Source organism: Muscardinus avellanarius (assembly GCF_963383645.1).
Source record: "Muscardinus avellanarius genome assembly, chromosome: 11".
NCBI classification, from domain to species: Eukaryota; Metazoa; Chordata; class Mammalia; order Rodentia; family Gliridae; genus Muscardinus; species Muscardinus avellanarius.
Window position 1 is genome coordinate 21838284 of NC_137797.1, and position 22032 is coordinate 21860315.

General features: G+C 36.7%; 1 protein-coding gene across 2 annotated transcripts in view; it reads right to left on the minus strand.

Moving 5' to 3' along the window:
• The window catches only part of ANO4 (anoctamin 4), a gene marked incomplete at both ends in the record, with an annotated part of 438431 nt that overhangs the window by 85066 nt on the left and 331333 nt on the right, over positions 1–22032 (minus strand). For both annotated transcript variants that reach the window (XM_080705232.1, XM_080705233.1), the window contains one exon: positions 13613–13719. In XM_080705232.1, the coding sequence (XP_080561358.1) occupies positions 13613–13719 (107 nt within the window). The remainder of the gene's footprint in view (positions 1–13612; positions 13720–22032) is intronic.

Below are 22032 nucleotides of genomic sequence, written 5' to 3' on the forward strand. Positions count from 1 at the left end.
ACAGCACCTTAAGTGAAGTCGTAGTGACCTAGGGAAGAACCCAGAGAAGGCACAAACTTCTGAAATCATGGGAAAGAGGAATAATAATGGAGCAATGAATGACCACAACCCCACAAATTCAGAAGCTGATAAAACAGAAATTCAGAGATTTATAGAAGATCAAATCAGGAAAATAACTGTAGAAATAATAGAGGTGTTTCGAAAAGAACTCAGAGAGAGCCAAAGAGAGATAAAGGATGCAATTAATGAAGTAAAGGCCTCAATTCAAGGTACAAAAAACCGATTAGACCACATGGAGAATAGAATCTCGCTCCTAGAAGATGATCATTAAAAAAATGAACGCATAGTTTCTAATTTAGAAAAAAAAATCCAACAGCAGGAATCTGACATTGAAGAAATATGGGCCCATTTTAAGAGAGCTAACCTAAGAATAATTGAAATAGAGGAGAGAAAAGAAGGTGAAACCAAAGGGATTAACAATATCTTCAAGGAAGTAATAGCAGAAAATTTTCCAAACATAGAGCAAGAGGTTGATACACAGGTACAGGAAACTTATAGAACCCCCGTTAGAGAGGATCAGAGAAGAGGATCCCCATGCCACATAATTGTCAAAATGACCAATGTGGAAGCCAAGCAGAGAATCTTAAAGGCAACAAAAACAAAGGGCCAAGCGACATTCAGAGGCAAACCAATTAGAATCATCCCAGACTTCCCAAACCAAGTCATGAGAGCCAGAAGGGCTTGGAGTAACATATTCCAAACTCTGAAAGAAAACAACTTCCAGCCAAAAATTTCCTACCCAGCAAAACTTTCTATCAAATTAGATGGGGAAATAAGAAGCTTCCATGACAAACAGAAACTGAAGGAATTTATGTCTTCAAAACCAGCGCTAGAGAAAATACTCAAAGAGATTAACTACAAAGAAGAAATAGGTAACACACACCAGAACCAGAGAAATAAGATTTTCCATCCAACAGACAACTAAGATTGGTTATCTGTGGAGATTCATTACTTATGTTAGTCTTTTACCTATCTCTAAATGGTATTGTTTGCCTTTATTGTTGTTAATTTTTAGGATTTCTAGTTGGAATATTAATATACCTTCAGATATAGCGTTTGGAAATATTTTATCCCATTCTATCAGTAACTTTTAACTCTGTTTACATTGTCTTTGGATATACAATATTTTTTATTTTTTAGGGAGTTTGTTTACCCTTTTGTTGCCTGTGCCATTGAAATCATATCCAAGAAATCACTGCCAATTTCAATGTTGTGAGGTTTTATGACCCAGATTTTCTTCTAAAAGTTTATAGTCTTAAGATTTATATTTAGGTGTTTTATCTATTTTTAGTTAATATTTGTATATGTGTTAGGTAAGGGTCCAGTTTTATTCTTTTTCATGTAATTATTATTTTTCAACAATATTTAGTTAAAAGATTATTATTTCCTCCACGAAATGTTCGTGGAAACCTTGTCAAAAATAACTTGACAATATATGGAAGAATTTAGCTCTAGGCTTTTATTTAACTCCAATGGTTTATATATATGCCTTTAGAACAGTACTACACTGTTTCAATTATTGTAGCTTTATATGGTTTGAAATCAGAAAATATACATCTTCTAGCTTTGTTCTTCTTCGAGATTGTTTTGGGTATCTAGAGTCCATATTCCATACCAGGATAGATTTTTTCTGAAAAATAAATAAATAAATGTATGATAGCTCCACTAAAAAAAAAAAAAGAAAAGAAAAAAATATTCTTTGGTAAGAAAGAAAGCAAAAAGAAATATTGAACTGTTATCTTTTAGTCATCAAAAGCTTGGTATCAGATAAATGAAACTGTTTTGTGAGATTATCATCGTTAATATTGGATAAGTTGCTATAAAACTAGATGTCAACCAATAAGCCAAGCATGGGAAGGAGGGATTGGGAGGGAACGGGGTGGGGATCGGGTAGGGGCTAACTGGGCAATGTGTGCATGTATGTCTACAAAAGTATTTTCTTTATACCATTATGATGTATGAATACATTGCACCAATAAAAAATAATTTTATTGAGAAAAATCAGATGCTCTCCCTAATATGCAAAAGCTAGGGAGAAAATGGATCATAGGAGGAACTCTAGACAAAGAAGGGGATACTATAGATGAGCAAATAAGGCAACCTGAGGGAATGGGAGGGAGGAAGAGGGAAATTCTCTAATGTTCATGAAGTACTTTAACAAGCATATCAAAGTCAATCACTAAGCCAAACATGAGAAGGAGGGAGGGAGAGGGAATGGGAAGGGAATTGGGTAAGGGCTAATTGGGTGATGTGTATGTGTATGCTTCCACCATCTTGTACTCCATTAAGATGTATGACTACAATGCACCAATAAAAATTTAAAAAATAATAAAACGATTTTCACATAGTAAGTGCAATCAATTAAAATAAAATAATAATAACAATAATAATAATACAAGAAATGGCTCAAAACAGATTGAGGTATAACTGATAATAAGCAGCATACATCTAAGATATACAATTAAGTATGTTCTGACATATGTGTATACTTAGGAGACCATCAAAACAAGCAAGATAGTCCATCACTTCAAAGTTTTATATCAATATTCTTCCCAATGCTGTCTCAAAGGCAAAGACTGCTCTGGTTCCGGTCACTATGAAGTCTACATTTCCTAGAGTTTTACATAAATATAGTCATTTGGTACTTAATCTTTTTCATCTGACTTCTTTTGTTTAGTATAATTATCTTGGGATTCATCCATGTTGTAAATATTAGTAGTTCATTTCTCTTTATTGATGAGTAGCAGTCTACATATATGAGGATATATATGTATCAATTATATATATCAAATATCTAGCCACATTTTGCTTATGCATTCTCTTGGTAATGGAAAATTTGGCTGTTTCTGATTTAGAGTTATTACAAAGAAAACTACTATGAGTATTCATGTATAAAATTTTGCATGGATATATGGCTTCAATTTTTTCTTTTAGTAAATACCTGGATGTAGAATGGTAAGCTCATATAGCAGGCATATGTTTAACCTTTTATTTATTAACTGCCAACTGTTTTCTTAAGTGGTTTTTAATACTAAATTTTTATTTGCAATGTATGAGGGTGTGAGTTCTTCCACCAACACTTAGAATGGTCAGTCTTTTTAATTTCAGCCATTCTACTAGGTATGTATTGATATTTTATTGTGGTTTTAGTTTGTATTCCTAATGAATAATGATGTTGATAAATCTTTTCATGTGCTGTTGCATAAGTATAACTTATACAAAATGTCTGTTCAACTCTTATGCCCACTATGAATTTTTATAACAAGATTTGAGAGCTTTTAAATATATTCTAAATATTAGTCTTTTGCTAGACATATGTTTGAAAAGTTATTTTTCTTAGTTTGTAGCTTCTCTTTTCAACCTCTTAAAATATTTGCTCTGAAGAGCAGCAAAATTTTATGGTTAATAAAGCACAGTTTATCTATTTTTGTTTATTAATCATGCTTTTAGTGTTGTATTTAAGAAGCCATCAACTAATCCAAGATCACAACGATTTTCTTGTGTTACCACTTCAAATTTTTATGGTTTTAAGTTTAATACTTAGATCTATAACCCACTTGAGATCAGGCATCCAACTTTAATTTCTGCATGTAAATATGAACAACCCCAGAATCATTTATTGAAAAGCATTTCTTTACCCACTGACTAGCCTATTGTGAGAATTTCCCAAAATCAGTTGTCCAAATATGTGTGACTCCATTTTTTATTCTCTATCCTGTTAATACTAATACTACATTTTTTATTACTGTGGATTTATAATAATTATTGAAATCAGGGAGTGTTAGGCTTCTATTTCTTTGTCAAAGTTGTTTTGGTTATTTTTGATCCTTTTATTTCTCTATAAACTTTGAATTTACTTGATAGTTTTTGTACGTGTACAAGAAGGTATGATAATTTGATTGGGATTGCAATGAATCTAAACAGCCATTTATAATACAATATCAAGATAATCAGGCTATAGATTTACATTTACTTATTTACATTTATAGTGTCTTCTTAAATTTATCTCAGCAATGTTTTGTAGTTTTCAGTAGATAGATCTTAAATATATTTTGTCAGTTGTACCCCTAAACATTTCATATTTTTAACGCTCCTATAAATTATATTGTTCTTCGAATTTCAACTCCTTATTTTTTGTTGCTGGCTTAGAGGAATACTTTTTATTTCTTCTAGGTTTTCCGGTTTATTGGAGTATAAGTTTTCAAAATAGTTTCTAATGATTCTCTGGATTTTCTTGCTGTTTGTAGTGATATTTCCTTCATTGTCTCTTAATGTAGTGATTTCAGCCAACTTTCCCTTTCTTCTGGCTAGGAAAACTAATATCTAGGACATATAAAAAGCTTTTAAAACTCAACACTGAAAACAATAACAACAAACTAATAAAAAATGGGAAAGGGATCTGAATAGACATTTCTCAAGAGAAGAATTACAAATGGCCAATAAATACATAAAAAACATTCAACATCTTTAGCTATTAGGGTAATGCAAATCAAAACTACACTGAGATTCCATTTAATTCCAGTTAGAATGGCAATCATTAAGAATACAAACAATGATAAATGCTGAAGAAGCTGTAGGGAAATAGGAACTCTTACACACTATTGGTGGGACTGCAAATTAGTCCATCCACTTTGGAGATCAGTATGGAGGGTCCTCAAAAGACTAGGACTGTAACTATCACAGCACCTAGCTACTACTCCATGGTATCTTTCCAAGAGAATTAGTCAGAATTCTATAGTGATACAACCATATCCATGTTTATAGAAGCACAGTTCATAAAAGAGAAATTATGGAACCAACCCAGATATCTACCAATAGATAAATAAATTACAAAATGTGGTATATACACACATTGAAATTTTACACAGCCATAAAGAAGAACAAAATTATGACATTTGGAGAAAAATGGATAGAACTAGATAATTATGCTGAATTTTGTTAGCCAGTCTCTGAAAGTCAAGGGTCAAATGTTTTCTCTCATATGTGAAAGAGAGAGAGAGAAAAATAGGAAACAAAAAGGACTTTAGATAATTGAAGAGAGAGACCAGCAGAATAGTGGTAGCAGACAGAGGGAGGGAGGTGGGAAGGGGAAAACTAAGAACTGCTGAGTAAAATAGTTCCAATTATGCTATGATCATGTACAAAGGCATCACCACCAACTTCACTATTAAGCATGGGGAGGAGTAGGGAGAGGAGTAGGACCTGAAGGAAAACACACCAAGATCTGTGTGCACGTTTGTTTGTATACCTTTAAACATCCATAAGAAGTACCTCTAAAATGATCAATAAAAGAGTAAAAAAATGACAGTTGAAGAGAAATACAATTGGATTTTATATCAATATTGTAACCTAGATAATATTTTACTTTTTATTTTTTATTTATTTTTTGTGGTACTGGGGTTCCTGGAAGCCCTTCTACCTCCGGGCTATACCCCCAGACCTATTTTATATTTTTTTATTTATTTGGAAACAGGGTCTCTTAAGCCAGAGAGGCTGACTACGAACCTGCACGATCCTCCTGTCTCCACCTCCCAAGCACAGGGATTACAAGCATGCGCCACCATGCCCAGCTCATTTTACTTTTTAAAATATGGATGTCATTCAATCTTTTTCTTACTGCACTAACTAGTAAATTGATGAATGCAATGATAAGAGCAGACATGCTTGTTCTGTTCATTATCTTAGAAGGGAAACATATCACTGAGTATAATCTTAACTATTAAGTATCTCATAAATTCACTTTATGAGGTTGAGAAGGGTGATTCTATTTGTAGCTAAGATTTTATGAAGAAAAGATGTTGGACTTTGTCAAATGCTTTTTACATATCTGTAGAGATGGTCATATGGTTATTCTTTTTTAGTTGGTTAACATAGAGAATTATATTTGTTGATTATGCTTAGGAAAGGGCTTGACCCACTCTTCCAAAAGGCTTGACTGATTAGAAAAGTACCACTAAGAATAATTGCTTTTTGGATTAAGTAAAAACCAAACTGATTAAGGACCCTAGTTTTTTCTAAAAATCCCTTTTGTATTATGTATCATAGTTATAAACGTGATATAATCACTTTTGACATATTCTATTGGTTGAAAGTCACAGACCCAACTACACTCAAAGAGATTACAGAAGAGCATGACCCATTAGAGAGGTTAGCATGACCCTATGTGTTCCCACTACAAGATAGATGAACTTCATTAACTTTTTTCTAGTAACTTCCTCCATTGTTTTTCTATTTTACTGATTCCTATTCTAATTTTTATTATTGGCAACTTAAGATTTTATTTCTTTTTCCTTTTCTAGTTTCTTAAGGCAGAGATGAGGCTATTAAGTCAGAAATTTTCTTATTAATAGAAGCATATGTGATACTCATTTTTCTCAGTAATACTTAAGTGGGATTCCATACTTTTTGATATGTTGTCTTTTCATCTTTATTGAATATTCCACATTTTCAATTTCCATTATGAATTATTTCATCAATCAGTTATTTATAAATACTTTACTTAGTTTTAAGTATTTGTGAATCTTCAAGAGTTTAATACCTTTGGGGTCAAAGAGCATACTCTCTATGATCTAGTCCTTCTAAATTTATTGTACTTTTTAATTCCCAAATGTGATCTATCTTTGTAATGTTTCATGTGCATTTGGAAAAAAATGTGTAATCTGCTGTTGTTTAGTGGCATGGTCCAGAAGGTCAATTAGATCTTTGTTGATAATGCTATTTCATCTCCTAAATCTTACTTTCTATCTACTTGTTCTATTATTGAGAAAGTAGTACTAATATTTATTATAATTTGGGATTCATCTATATCTCTTTATAATTATATTAATTTTTGCTTCATATAGTTTCAAGTTCTGTTGTTAATTGTATAAACATTTAGGACTGGTATGGTATGCCCTCTTGATTACTTAAGCTCTTTATCATGATAAAATGGCCTTTCTTTATCTCTGGTGACATTATTTGTTCTGAAATCTACTTGGATGTCAATGTATCCATCAAACATCCTTTTAATTAACGTCAATATAATATGTCTTTTCCCATCCTTTTACTTTTAGCCTATTTGTTTCTTTATGTTTAAAATACAATTCTTACAGACAGGAAAAAGTTTGCTTTTGCTATTTTTTTCTTTTTGGTACTGGGGATTGAACCCAGGGACATTCTATCTCTATACCTCCCAACCCTATTTTATATTTTATTTTGAAACAGAATCTCTAAACTAAGGTGCTGAGGCTGGCCTTGAGCCTGTTATCCTCCTGTATTATCCTCTCAAATATTGGGATTACAGACATGTGCCACCATATACAGTAGTTATTGTTCTTTTATTCAATGTGTCAAGTATGACTTTTGGATTGAGTTTTTTGATCATTACAATTATTTACAAAGGAATTAATAGGTTTAGATTGATCACTACTGTTTTCTTTTTGCCCATCTGTTCTTCATTTATTTGCTTTTTTTGGACTGTTTTATGATCCCATTTTATCTGTTGGTTTATTAGCTAAGACCCTTTTCTTTTTCTTTTTAGTGGTTGCTTTCGAGTTCATAGTGTATCCCTTTCTGTCATCACAGTCTATCTTCAAGTGATAATGGATTACACATATAGTCATAAAGTATAAGAATCTTGCATTAGGATGCCTCTTTTCTCCCCTCTTGGCCATTATGCCATTGTTAACATATATTTAACTTTTTCATATATTATAAACTTCATAGCACATATTTATTTATTTATTTATTTATTTATTTATTTATTTATTTTGGTGGTATTGGGAATGGCACCCATGGGCCTTCTAACTCCGGGCTATACACCCAGACCTATTTTATATTTTATTTGGAAACAGGGTCTCTTAAGTCAGCTGAGGCTGGCTTCGAACCTGCACCATCCTCCTGTCTCAGCCTCCCAAACGCGGGGATTACAAGCGTGCACCACCACGCCTGGCTGCACATTTTGATTTAAATGGCCAGTGATCTATTAAAGACATTTAAATAGTAAGAATGTTTATGTATTTTGCCAGAAGAACTGTCTCTAACAAGTGTCATAATAGAAGTCTTTTGGTGATGAATTCTTTCAGTTTAATATATCTGACAGATTATTTTATATTTAAAAGATTTTTTGCTGGCATAGAATTCTAAGTTGATATTTTTCTTTCAGTATTTTAAAGATACTGATTTATTGTCATCTAATAATTATATCCAGTAAGAAATCTGCTATGAAGTTGGTTATGTGTCTTTGTATATAATATGTCTTTCTTCTTGGGCTGGTTTCATTTTTCTCTTTATAATAAATTTTGAGAAAGTTGATCATGTTTTTGTTGGTGTAGATTTCTTCATATTTATTATGCTTACTATTTATTGAGCTTACTGAATTTAGGGCTTTCATCAAATTTGAAAGAATTTCAATCATTGTTTTTCCAAATATTAATTGCTTTAATGTCCTTGTCTACTAGTACTACCATCTCTGCAAGTTCTAGGTAGATTCTTATTTTTTTGATGTTTTTCTACATTATGGATTGTATGGTTATATTGGTTGACTATCAGACATTATGATTTTTCCCTTTTGAGTGATATTTTGTTCCTATAAATGTTCTTGAGCTTCGTTTTGAGATGCAGTTAAGTTAGTTGGAATGAGTGTGATACTTTCTGGTGTTTCTTTTTCATTTGTTAAGTGGGACTTGTTTAGTCTAATGGTTAAAAATTTGTTACCACTGAAGCAAGACTTTTCTGATATTCTACTCATTGTTCTATGAGTTAGGAATTGTTTTAGTCTCATAGGAAATCCTTTCAGATGGTCCTTTCTCTGGCCGTGGTTATCTTCCTGACACATATGTACTGATCATCTCTCCCTGAATACTTTGTGGTAGGGTGAGGGTGTCTTCAGATGTTCAAGGTTCTCTCTCTGTGCAACTCTCTGCTTTCTAGAACTTGGTTCTGTGAACTCTGCCTTGGTCCCCTGGGTCCTTAGCAACATCTTCTCAAGTCCAGAAATCTCTCTGGTTTTGCCTGGTTTCTTCTTTCTGGTTTTGCCTGGTTTCTTCTTTGTGCTACTGTCTAGAAACTACCTCAAGGTAGTAAGCTGGGGCAACTGGGGGGTTCATCCCATTTGTTTTCCATTTCTCAAGGTTGTCTGGTCTTTTTTCCCCAATGTTCAATGTCTTGAGAATAATTTATTTATACATTTTATCTCATTATTGTGTGTGTGTGTGTGTGTGTGTGTGTGTGTGTGTGTGTGTTACTGGGGATTAAGCCCAGGAGGCGTTATACCTCTGAGGCACACTCCTGGCTCTTTTTACTTTTTATTTTGTAAAAGGCCTTTTCTAGGTTGCTGGGAGTCTTGCTAATTTGCTGAAACTGGTCTTGAACCTGCAATCCTCCTGCCTCAGTTTTCTAAGTACTGGTATTATATGTGTATACCACCATGCCTAGATATTTTTTTCCATATGGGAGAGTAAGTTTGTACCTTTTCCTTCACCTTGGCCAGAAGTAGAAGTTTAATATGTTGGCCTTTAAAGTTACCTTCAGATAAGATTTATTTTAGGAAGTAAAATAAACCTCAAAGAGGATAACTAGATTGATATCTCTTATGTGGCTTATACGAGGAATGTTTTCTACACTTTGGATCATGACCAGAATCCAGGAATTTATCCTAACTGAAAAATAGTACATTCACTGACCCACTTTTTATTGATGGAGAATCAATCATTATTAAACTACTTCTAAACAAAGTAACATACTAATGAGTTTAAGATGCTTGATATTAACACTAAATGTCTAAGAAAGATACTTGAGATACAAATAACAGTAGGGCTTTGCATTTTGTCTAGCACACAGGAGGCTCTCATAAAGACTTTTGTAACAAATGAATAAATTAATGATTATATAGAAAGCATTGATTCCTGGCATGTCTATTGAGAACTCCTCATATCTCATCAATAACTTTCAAACACCCACAATATTAGAAAAAATAGAATTCATGGGAATCTGGTAAGAGACTTTGGTAATGACCTTTGTGAATTTATCATAATTTGTCAAAGTCCTGCAAAATAAAAGTAGTTAATATTTAGTCTATCTCTCTACTAACCACATCTGAGTGTAAATTTTGAAAATACAAATAAATTTCAAGATTTATTGTATGCATCATATTGTTAAATAAACGTGTTGAGCTGTTAACTGCTCTATTTTAAAAGTGAATTTTACAAGGTTTGATTTCACAGGTTGGATAAATTCAGAATGACACTGAAAAACTTATATAATGGCAGTTTGCACTCCACTAAAATACCCTTATGAATCATGTCTACAAATCAATATTTTTGTGTTATATCTAATCAGTGTTGGCTCATGCAAGATGACACTTTCAGAAAGAGTTTCAGGTAGAAAAAATAACATCAGCTAAACATAATCCTATCAAGAAATTACATTTTCTCCTAACATGTTGTTTTTTAATTTATGAGAGCAAAGATGACAATAAAATATTAGGTCAACAGACCATTTATAGTTCTACTTTATTTTTTCAGCATAATGCATGATCTTGAGTTAATAATTAATTTTGTGATTGGTTATTTCTAATTAGATATGTTTCTATTTCATCCTTACCTTTCTATTAATTAAATTATTTACTTATTTATTTAGTGTATGTGTGGTACTGGATATTGAACTCAGGGCATTCTTACCTTCAGGCTATACCTCGCCCCTTTTAATTTGTTTGTTTTGAAGCAGGCTACTGAGAGTCTCACTAAGTTGATGAGGCTGGTTTTAAATCTGTGATCCTCTTGTCTCAGCCTCCCAAGTACCAGGTTGCACCACCATGCCTGGCTTATCCTTACCAAATTTTAAAGCATTGATGTTCTTGAACAAATTTCTTCTTGTATCAATTGAGAGAACCTTTTAAAAAAGACTCCCTCAGTCTAGCAAGAATACTACACTTCCAGAACACTAAAAAAAAATCACTCTTTGCCTTTCTTTTATATCTTCTTAACTAGTTTTAAAAATAGCTCACAATTTGAGGTGCAAAAATTAGGTATAATAATTGCTGTATGGCCTCAATGTACACAGTTTTTGATTGTGTAAGAAGGCTGATAATGAGACATCAATTGTGTTTAAAATATCTTCCATTCAGTCAATTTATTGAACTATTTCTATATGACATTCACTGCGTTATGTTGTAATTATACAATAAGTCAGATTTTTTCATAGTAGAGGAATCTGTTATTTCAACTAGTACTTTTCCTCAGCAGATTCTCAATGTGCTAGTATGACATACTGATTGTAATGTACATTGCTGATGATAGTACCGGTATTAGTGGAGATGTTACATTTTGAGTTATTTGCATTTTATGAAATAATTCAGAATGACTACTGCCATAATAATTTCACATTCACTTGTTTTCTAGTATGCTCATAACTAAAAAGGATGTATGGCACAACCTGAATATTTTTAGAAAGTCCTATGAATTAATAAGGCATAAACATGAAAGAGTAATTGAAGAAGTATTTCAATTATTTAGGGGACAAAATGTTAACAGTGGTTATTTTTAGGTGGTGGATTTTTATAATGTGACTGAAAGTACTTCAAAATCATAGGCATTGTATGTGGCTAATTCTCAAACCTTCCATGAATAATTGTCATGGGAATTCAAAAGAGGAAAAAATTTCTTCAAGTTGAATGGTCATGGAGCACTTTATGGGAGAGGTTATATCTAAGGGTGGATGACCGTTGAGAGAATATAGATGTATTCAACTACAACTCATCAAAGCTAAGACCTACATTGGTTTGATTTCAACATACCTACCTGCACTGACTTTCACTGCATGTAATATTCCAGGTGTATTCAAATCTGGACTCTCTATTATATTTTAATTTATGCGCTTGGGATCAAAGGAGTTTCTTGGCAGCTTCATTATTCTAGTGACTCACACTGAGCTTGCATTCAGCTCAGTTCTCAAATCTGTTCTTTCATGATGCTGTTGAGAAACATTTCTCCCACACTGTACCCGGGCAGTTGTTTTGCTGAATTTGAGCGTAGGACTTCACATTTACAAACTGTTAAATGTCATCTTGCTGGATTTGGCTGAAAGTTCCTGCCTTTTGAGATCTCTGAGGTTCCTGACTTCAGTACTTAGCACAGTTAATACATCCATCCAGTCTCAGTCTATTTGAAAGCTGGATGAACAGGTTTACCTGTCGGTTATAACCTCTGAGCTCTAAGTGTACCTTCACTGCCTGCTTTGCAATAATGAAGCTGGATCTTGTAAATATTTCTAATTTTTCAGCTGATACAATGTTGAGTTTTGTCAGCTGGGGGCACTGAAGGGACACTGATAGAAGTGGTTTCTCTTTCTGATACCAGTATGTTTCTTTCAGCAGGTTCTAGTAGCCCCTCCTACACCACTCAGCTCCTGCAGTGTGTAAGGGGCAGCAACATACAACATTCCCTGGGGCATATTTCCTGGTATCCCTGGGGGTGTCTTCACAGAGTAGTGCTGCCACAGCTACATCTCCCAAGGAACAGCTTCCCCCCAAGCTATGGAAGTGGGCGACTTCCGAATATTTCAGAGAGCAGATCCTCCCCTGCACATAAATGCCTCTGCCAACGGGGTCAGGATGCCAGCCTTGTCAGAGGAGTCTCCTAATATCTGCCATTCTTCTGTTCTTGAGAGTTCTTGAAAAAAATATTGGACTAGCCAATCCCCCATGACTCCAATCCCCTATTTGTTAATTATTTACTTAAACATTCTCTTTTGAGATTATGTATGTTTTAGTCTCCTCACTCGATCTCGACTGGTAAAGGTCATTGTCAAAACTATCAATAAAAATTGCCGGAACAAACATAAGGACAAAGCCTCCCAAACCTCCCTGATAGATGATAGCCTATTTAATAATGCAAAACATTTGGTAATATAATACGGAAAGGTTCTCATAAAAGTGCCTCTAAAATGTAAATTGTGGAAGCTGTTTACTGCGGGGTGGGGGGAGAAGATTATGTGGAGAATTGATTTACATGTGACAACTCATTCCTGTACTTGCAACTCCCTCTGCCTGGATCACCCTACTCCTCGAACTCCTAGACTGGCTTCTCACTGTGTAGGTCTCAGGGCAAATTTCAGCTTCTCACTGAGGCTTTCTCTGACCACCCAATCATCTCAGTTGGCTTTACTAGCCTCTCCCTGTGACATCGCCCATTCTGATTTCTTCATGTTACTTATTATTTTTATTTGTTTGTTGTTTTTCTCCCTTTAACTTCTTGAATATAAACTCCAGGAGAGAATTGTGCTTATCTCTCTAATCCTTCACTCAGTGCCTGACACATGACAGGGGCTCCACAAATATTTGTTGAATCGAGAGAATCTTTCCATGATCTTAGATAAATGATATGACATTTTTTTTGAAGAATGTATTTAAGGGTGCTGTGAAGATTTTTATACTTGTGAATTATCCATCAAGGGAGTGATCAGAGATTTTTTATAAGTAATAAGCACTTGTAGAATTGATTCAAACTTAATGAAACCAAGAAGCCTATAATCCCCAAATACCAAGGGTAGCCTGTAATACTACTATACTACTTACCGATTTTGTTTTTTCCTTCTTCATACTTTATTCTTTGCAAAATGTGATGTACAATTCTACTTCTCGTGGCATTATTGAAGAACGTGTCTTTGTTGTGTATGATGAAACTGCACACACACATTGAAAACACAAGTTGAGGGTTAGTTGGAAGTGCAGGATGTAATCTCTGTTATAATTTGGTGATGCTCAATGGAGATTTCTTCAAATAGTCCTAAAGGGCATGCGTGGAACAACACGAGAGCGTTTAGAGATCACTCCTCAGTAGCAGGCTTGGAAGTCAAAGTAGTTTTGGTTTCCAGAATCTTGAGCATTATACATCATTATGCCAGAAAGGAGCTGGGGCTAAATAAGATTAAGAAATCTTAAAAAATAGGAACTTTAGGTATTTTTCTTGTTTTTTTTTTAAACTGAGTTCATTAAATAAACTCAACTAAATATTTGTTTTGTTCATCTCACCTTTTTTTTTACCTTGTTCCCTCCCATGTCAAAATCCAACAGTTCAGGGATTTGTGTGTGTGCATGTGTGTGTTACTGGAGAGTGAATCCAGGAACATTCTGCCTCTGACATACACCCCCAACCTTACTGTATTTTTTAAATTTTGAAACAAGGTCTCACTAAGTTGCATGAAGGCCTCACTAAGTTGCTGAGCTGGCTGCAGCCCTACAATCCTCCTGACTCAGCCTCCCAAGAGATGGGATTACAGGCATGCGCCACCAATGCCCAGCTATTTTTCTAGGATTTTAAGATTTGAAAATTGGCTTGGCTGGTAGATACAGAAGTTAGAGATTGAGATCTGGTCTGGCTCAAGGTTGAGGTAAGAGGTCAGTTTTTGAAAATCACCCATCATCCCTGTCCCTTACCTTTCCATGTTCTTTCCTAGACAGAAGCCCTCTTTTAAGCATACACTTAAGATTGCTCTTCCATTTAAACAGTGGCTCAGTCACTCGCCAAAGTTTTTTTGAAAGGTACACACACACACACACACACACACACACACCATTCGACATTTTAGCAGGCATTTCTTCCCTAATGAGAGGATTTGCAGGTAACAGATAAAGCTTCCAGGGCCATATAGTCCAGCATGAAGTGGCCATGTCTTTTCTTTCTGGAAACTGGTAAAATGGTAGAATATTAGCAATACTGCAAGTGTAATCAATTCATAAAATTTAAAGCTTATCACCTTCATAAAATTGTATTGGGTTCCTCCTATAAGCTGGACTCCATGTAAAGGCACAGACATGTAGCCCTACCCCCAATCGAGCCCTAAGATCACCTCCTCCAGCAAGTCTCTCTGCCCCTCCAATGGTACTCCTGCCCCCCCCAAAATTTCAATATTCCCTCCCCTGCAAGATTTTTTTTTTTAATCTTGCAAGCACATTCACTGAATCAATGTGCTTTGCCATTTATTGTTTTCATTTCTTCATCAGATGTTTCTGGAGGACACGGTGTAAGGCACTGATCACACCTCCAACCCTATTTCTCCCTTATCATGTATGGACATATGCCTTCATATATGGACATAACATTTTTTAAACTGTTTCCTGCCTCAATCCTTTCTTACCTCCCAATGCCCTCCCCCAACTCACTTCAACTCACTTGGTAAGTAAACCAGGCCAAGTTCTTGTCCCTGAGAAGCTTACAGTCTAATGGGGAAGAGAGACCATAAAGGAAATGAGCACGGCCACAGCACTAGCAAAGGCAGAATGACCTCCCTTGCCTGCCTTTTTCCCACCTCAGGCAGTGAGCTCACTCAGGACAACAGGCTGAAGCCAAACTTCTGACATCCTGGTGTCTAGGGAGTGGTTGGCGCACGGGTATGTGAGGTCATGGGGCTTTATACTGGGGAAATCACTGGAACACATTTTTCTTCAGAGGATAAATGCTCAGGAGTTGTTTAAATGATGAAAGAAAGAGATAAAACTGGCTTAGAGGAAGGGAGGTCCAGGCATGGGGTTCAGTTCAGAAACAAGGTTAGGAATGGGAATTTGGTGTAAAGGATAAAGGAGAGAAAGGCCAGGAAATCTAGAGACACAAAATAAGTTACATGCACTGATTTCCTGGAGTATTTTCCTCCTTTTGGGTTTTCTTATAGAATATTACTCTCAGAAAAAAAGTTATTTGACTTGGTGGATAAGAGATTAATGCAGAAGTTATATTTTTCTCTCAGGATTTTTTGAAGAATTTTTATCAAGACTAATCAATATGTTGAGCACAGGAAGATGGGAAGGGGAAGGAGTGGGGTTGGAACTGGGGGAGGGCTCAACGAGTACTGTATGCTTGTATGCCTCTATCACCCTGAACTTCATCAAGATGTATGATTATAATGCACCAATAAAACAAAAAATTAACTTTATATCATGTGATTTTAAAATTAATGTTATTTATAGCAGTTTTTGTAGAAGCATCATTTATCTACATAGAAAATCACTTTATCTGTGATTAAAGAGAGCTTTGTGTTTTTAAAAAAAGAAATTTTATGACATCAAAGAGTTAAAAAACAAGCATTACATAGGACATGGTTCTTTCTGCTGTATTCTTCTCTGCGTTTTCACCTTACTTGAGATAGGCCATTACATTTTAATACCAAATAAAGATGTCACAAAAATAGACAACAAATAAGAAGCCCATTTTGACTAACAATTTCAGATGATATCTGAAAGCTGATAAGTACCACCATACTTGATGAGACAATTCCTGGCTAAAAGTCCATCTTTCTTTTCCATTAAATGGTTTCCTGCTTTCTCTTTCTCTCTCTCTCTCTCTCTCTCTCTCTCTCTCTCTCTCTCTCTCTCTCTCTCTTTCTCTCTCTCCCTCCCTCCCTCCCTCCCTCCCTCTCTCTCTCTCTCCCTCTCTTTCTCTTTCTCTCTCTCTCTTTTATAGCATCACTTCTCATCCTCTGAGCACACACATGTGATGGTTTTTTAAAGTAAGCACCACAGACAAGCTCTAAAACTCTGCTTCTTTACTCTTTACATCTAAGCTCCACCTGGAGCCTATAGTCAGTCTACAGTGGGAACCAACATACAGGGCAAGTGACAGGGACTATTGTAAACACTCTCAATGCACATACTTATTCAGTCCTTACCCCAACCCACAAGGGAAGTGCTTGTTAGCTCTACTTTACAGGTGAAGAATCAGAGAGGTTAAGCGACCTGCCCGGAGTCACTCAGCTATAAGGGATAGTCCAGTACATAAGCTCAGGCAGCCTGGCTGTAGAGATTGCCCTCTTAGCCTCCCCATTCGCTTGCCTCCCCCTAGACATCAGAAACCTTCTGACTGCAGGTTGGCTCTGCTTGAAATCAAGGGTAATGCTGCAATTACCCTTTTGGTCTTAGTGTAATGAGTGGGGTGACATGCCGTGCTGAGCCCACCCACTGGCATTCAGGAAGCTCTCAGGGTTAGCTGTCATCCTAGCCGTGGCTTCTATTACCTTTTATTAAAGTTATCCTGCTGCATCCCCAGCTTCTCTGTGGGAGCATCTTGAGGGCAGGGGACGGTGGTGCTCACATCTGTGTTCCCAGCACTAACTCAGGACAAAGTACATGACAAGCCCTTATAGTTACATCAAAAGAGCTGACCTTCAGGAAGCCACTAGCTGACGTCGGGAGCCATGAAACTATCTCCTCCCCGCACACCTTGTCCTCCACTCTGCTTCTGGGAGGTCTTTCTGCCCACCGTACTTCTTCCAGCTACCAGCTGAGCTACTCCCTCTCGACATCATACATTTTAAGAAGCTTCCTTGGGGTGGAACAGTCTCATTTCTCTGTCATTCCTTTAAACTGGGGTATTATAAGAAGGAAGAGTGATGAGTCTCTATACTATGATTCTCGGGCTTTTCTTAGGCACAAACAATTCAAGTAAGCTGAACAATTCTGGCAAATGTGAGCCTTGGAGCTCCAGGTCTCTGAGCAGGGCTCCCCACAGACTTACAAACTCAGTCCTCTCTATTGCTAGGGAGGGTGGTAAACTGGTACAGAATCTATGGGGGGCCACTTGACAGGGTTCATCAAAATGACGCATACATCCTCATATGTACTGACACAGCAATTTCTCCTTTTGTATTTGTAGAATACAAATACACTTACCCATATGCAAAATGACAGATGTACAAGAATGTTCATTATGGTCTGGGTTATAACAGTAAAATTCTGGAGATAACATAAATAACTCATCAGTGGGAGGGCAGAATAAGCAAATTATGATAGCACTCTACAGTAGAATAGTCCACATCTATAAAGACATTGAGGGTGCTCAGTGTAAATATTTAAAATCTCCAAAATAGTACAGGGAGAAAACAAGGTTCAAAATAGTCATGCAGCTATTCATGTCAGAGGAAGGCATTTCTGTATAAGGAAGTACAGTACGTTAACATACACATTGGCTGGTGTGTTCTCAGAGTGACTACGGAAGGATACGTACACATCTGGAAACACTGGTTGTCTCTGGGGAGAGCTAGGCGGCTGGAAAGGTAGGAAAGAAACTTCACAGTACGCACTCAGGAAATTTTTATCACGTGTACTACTATAGAAAAAAAAGTTAAAGGAAATCTAAAAGGCAAATACATCTACATTTTAGGTCTGTTCTCACCTTCCTCCTCAGGGGTAGAGAAGAGAATAAATAGTTGAAGAGGCAGAGGGGAACTATGCTCACAGCTTGACACACACATCTCCTTTGCCTACTCCTTTGGTGGTGGGCGGTGTAGGGGGGCTTATGTTATTTTCCCAGAGTCACACAACCAGGCAGTAACTACTTTGTTCCTGAAAATTATCATTTGTTTGTGAAAGAAACTTCTTCTGGATGTCTCTGTGGTGCCCTGGGAAGAAGACTCTGCTGCCCTGATCACTAAGCAATGGGCGTCGTTGCCTGAGGCTCCTGTGACTCTTGAGGGTCTCAATCTTCCCACCGTGGTGAGCAGCTTGGTTTTTACTCCGGGTGTTGGGATGCTGGGTTCCAATATCCTCTTTGCTATCAAGGGAGGCATGAGGAAGAAATAGGCTGTGCAAACGAGTGCCATCTACAGACCTCCTAGAGCTGGATTTGCTCTTCATCGATAGGTTCTTTCTATGGCCAACTGTTTGCAATAGTGCTACACAATTTTGTGATATGCTGCTTTTTTTAACAAGTAAATATTACGTCTTTGCTCTGTGCAAAGCATTGTGGACTGAGAGTATGTGTATATGGAAGTGGGCAGAGCAGGAAAGAGACACAGTTGTTGTGTAGATACGGATGTTTTAAGTGAGAGAGATGCAAAGACAAAACTAAGGCGGCCCCCCTCCTCAGAGAAGCCCCTGCTCCTATTAGATAAAACGAGAAACACAGACACACAGGGGTGTGAACTGGGGAAAGGTGCTCACTAGTGCTGGATTTAAAATCAGCTTGTTATGAAATATGTCACTTTCTAAGCAGAATAAAAAGTTCAAATTTTTTTTCTAAATTTTCCTTTTAAGACCACAGCTATTAGAATAAAACTTCACTTCCATGACAAATCTACATAACTGAGGAAAATTCTGGATTAGCTTCAATTATTGAGGGATCAACACTCTTTAAACAGAAATTTCGGAGGTAAAGTATTCTTTTGTGTTGTTCAGGATGATATTCCCTAGGTATACATCGCTAGTGCAACCGAGAAAGTGAATTTTACTTGTACTTATTTTAGCTGATTAGAACCCAAATCTGAGCAGTCACATGTGGCTAGCAGACACTGTATTGACAGTGCAGGGAAACAATTGCGTTAAGTCACGGAGCCACTTTGCACCCGTGGCTGAGTCACTGCCTCACACATGGGATCTTGATCTTGCCTCAGTCTCCCGTTGACTACAGGAGGGCGTGTGAGGGCCAACGCATGCTCTACAGCACCCTGCGGAGTTGCCAGAGACCTGGGTTCAAGTCCTGCTCTCCCACGTCAGAGGTGTGACTCCGCGGAGGTCACCTGGTCCTTTAGAAACACAGTTGTTTATTAGAAAAATGAGGGTAATAATGCTTTAATTGTCTGAGGACAGGGTTAGATGATGTCCCAGAGCTTTTGACTATTCCTTTTGTAAAAGAAATAATGGTTCTTCCTCTATTCTCTTCTATCTTAAAAAAAAGTTATGTGCCCAATTTTGTAAGGCACAGACTTGAAATGTACCTTTGACTGTCTCTTTCTCTCATGTTCAACGTCTAATCCATTTGGGTCTTTCCGACTATTATCCTGAATAAAGTCTTTTCTCTGCTGCTTTGCTTTGAGGTTGTTCCCAGGACCACTGCAATTGGCTTCTAACTGTTCTACAAATTCCACTCTCAGTACAGTTTCGCTCTCCCTACACTTCTCCATCTAGTCCCCTACACCACAAAACACAATGACCCTTCTAAAAAATGAATAAAAGTATATCCTTCTTCTGTTCCAACTCTTCAGTGACTTCCCACCAATTTGTAATAAACCCCAATGTTCTACACAGCACTACGTGATCTGGCTCCTGCCTGTATCAAAGGTCCCCTCCCGCCTCTCTTCCCCTTGCTCATTAAAGAAGAGGCACTGTCCTTCTTTTCTTCCCCTGAACACACCTTGCTTGTAATTTCCCAGAGCGTCTACTCAGGCTTTCCCCAAGTTTTTGTACGACTTGTTTCTTTCCAACACCTAGATTTAAAATGTCACCAGCTAAGCCGGGTGTGGTGGCACATGCTTGTAATCCCAGCATTTGGGAGTCTGAGATGGGAGGATCAAGGTTTGTGGACAGCCTCAGCTATTTAGTGAGGTCCTTTGCAACTCAATGAGACCTGTTTCAAAATAAAGAATAAAAAAAATAGGGCTGGGGTGTGTCTTGGAGATAGAATACCCTGGGTTCCATCCCAGTACTGCAATAAATAAATAAATAAATAAATAAATAAATAAATAAAATGTCAACAGCTTAGCAAGATAGACTTTTTTGCCCATAAGTCATTTTTTTTATTCCTATCTCATAATCTTGTTGTATTATTATCCCTCATTCTCTGAATCTTTTTATTTGGACATGGGTGGAAGACATATGTGTAGATGTTCCTTGTCTGCTTCCCCTCCACAAGTGAAGAATGCAAACTTTCTGAAGGCAGGCTTTGGTCCACTTTAACCTCTTCTCTAGGACATGAGTGAATAAGTAAATCATTCCCCATGACCCCTAAGGCCCGCTGGATATTTCAGAAAATGTTAGATTATATAATAGGTACATTTTGATTTTTTTTCTTCCTTGAAGATTCTTAAAATCAGTTTCATTTTATAATTATACTGTATATTTGATATTACTTTGGAAGAAATAAAGGTAGTGAAGAAGGGTTTTTTTTTTGTTGGTACTGAGGTTCCTGGAAACCCTCTACCTCTGGGCTACACTCCCAGACCTATTTTATACTTTTTATTTGGAAACAAGGTCTCTTAAGCCAGCGCCGCTGGCTTTGAACCTGTGCAATCCTCCTGTCTCCACCTCCCAAGCGTGGGGATTACAAGCGTGTGCCACCACGCCAGGTGAAGAAGGGTTTTAAAAGGTTTTTTTTTTTTTTTGCATATGTTACTGAGTTTTTGAGATTGATAAAAAAAATACTTTCAGAGGTATGAAAATCTCCATTATTTAGAACTTCAAGAGGAAGTGGGAAGTGGTAACCTTATCAAGAAACATTTAACTATCTGCAGGTAGTTCTGTATAGTTATTTGATAATTATAGCCACAGTGCTAACCTGTATATATTTAAAAAATCTGCCGGGCGTGGTAGCGCACGCTTGTAATCCCCACACTTGGGAGGCAGAGACAGGAGGATCGTGCTGGTTCGGAGCTAGCCTCACTGGCTTAAGAGAGCCTATTTCCAAATATATATAATAGGTCTGGGAGTGTAGCCCGGAGGTAGAAGGGCTTCCAGGAACCCCAGTACCACCAAAAAAAAAAAAAAAAACTAAGGCATGTGGCAAAGTAGGGAACACTCCAGATAATAAACGAAGCCATCTTTCTTGTTCCTGGAGTAAAGGAGCCCGGGAGATGTGCCAGCTGTCTTTCACAATTAATCTGGAGGCGTGGCCACACATGCTTCTGTTGCTGCTCATTTTTACTAGTAGTGTCTATTGTCATCATTTTGTCTCTGTCTCATCCACATATGTTGAGGGGAGATATCTTGTCTTTTCTTTTGACAGGTCTCTAGCCTCACCTTGGTGGTGTATCCAGGGATTTTTTATTCTAATCAGTCTGACATCGAATAGGAGACCCTGGACTTTGAGCATGATGCAACATTGGGATAAGATATGTAGGGATCCTGGGATGCAAATAAGTATATTTTTTATGTGAGAGAAATATGAATAAGTTACAGTCAGAGAGCAGTGTGCTAGATGCTGAAAAAGTAGCCACAATTTCTCCATCCCAGTGATTCCTTCATGCTCCTTTGTGATGTGAATACCTTACTCTTCTCATCAATAAGTAGAGTTT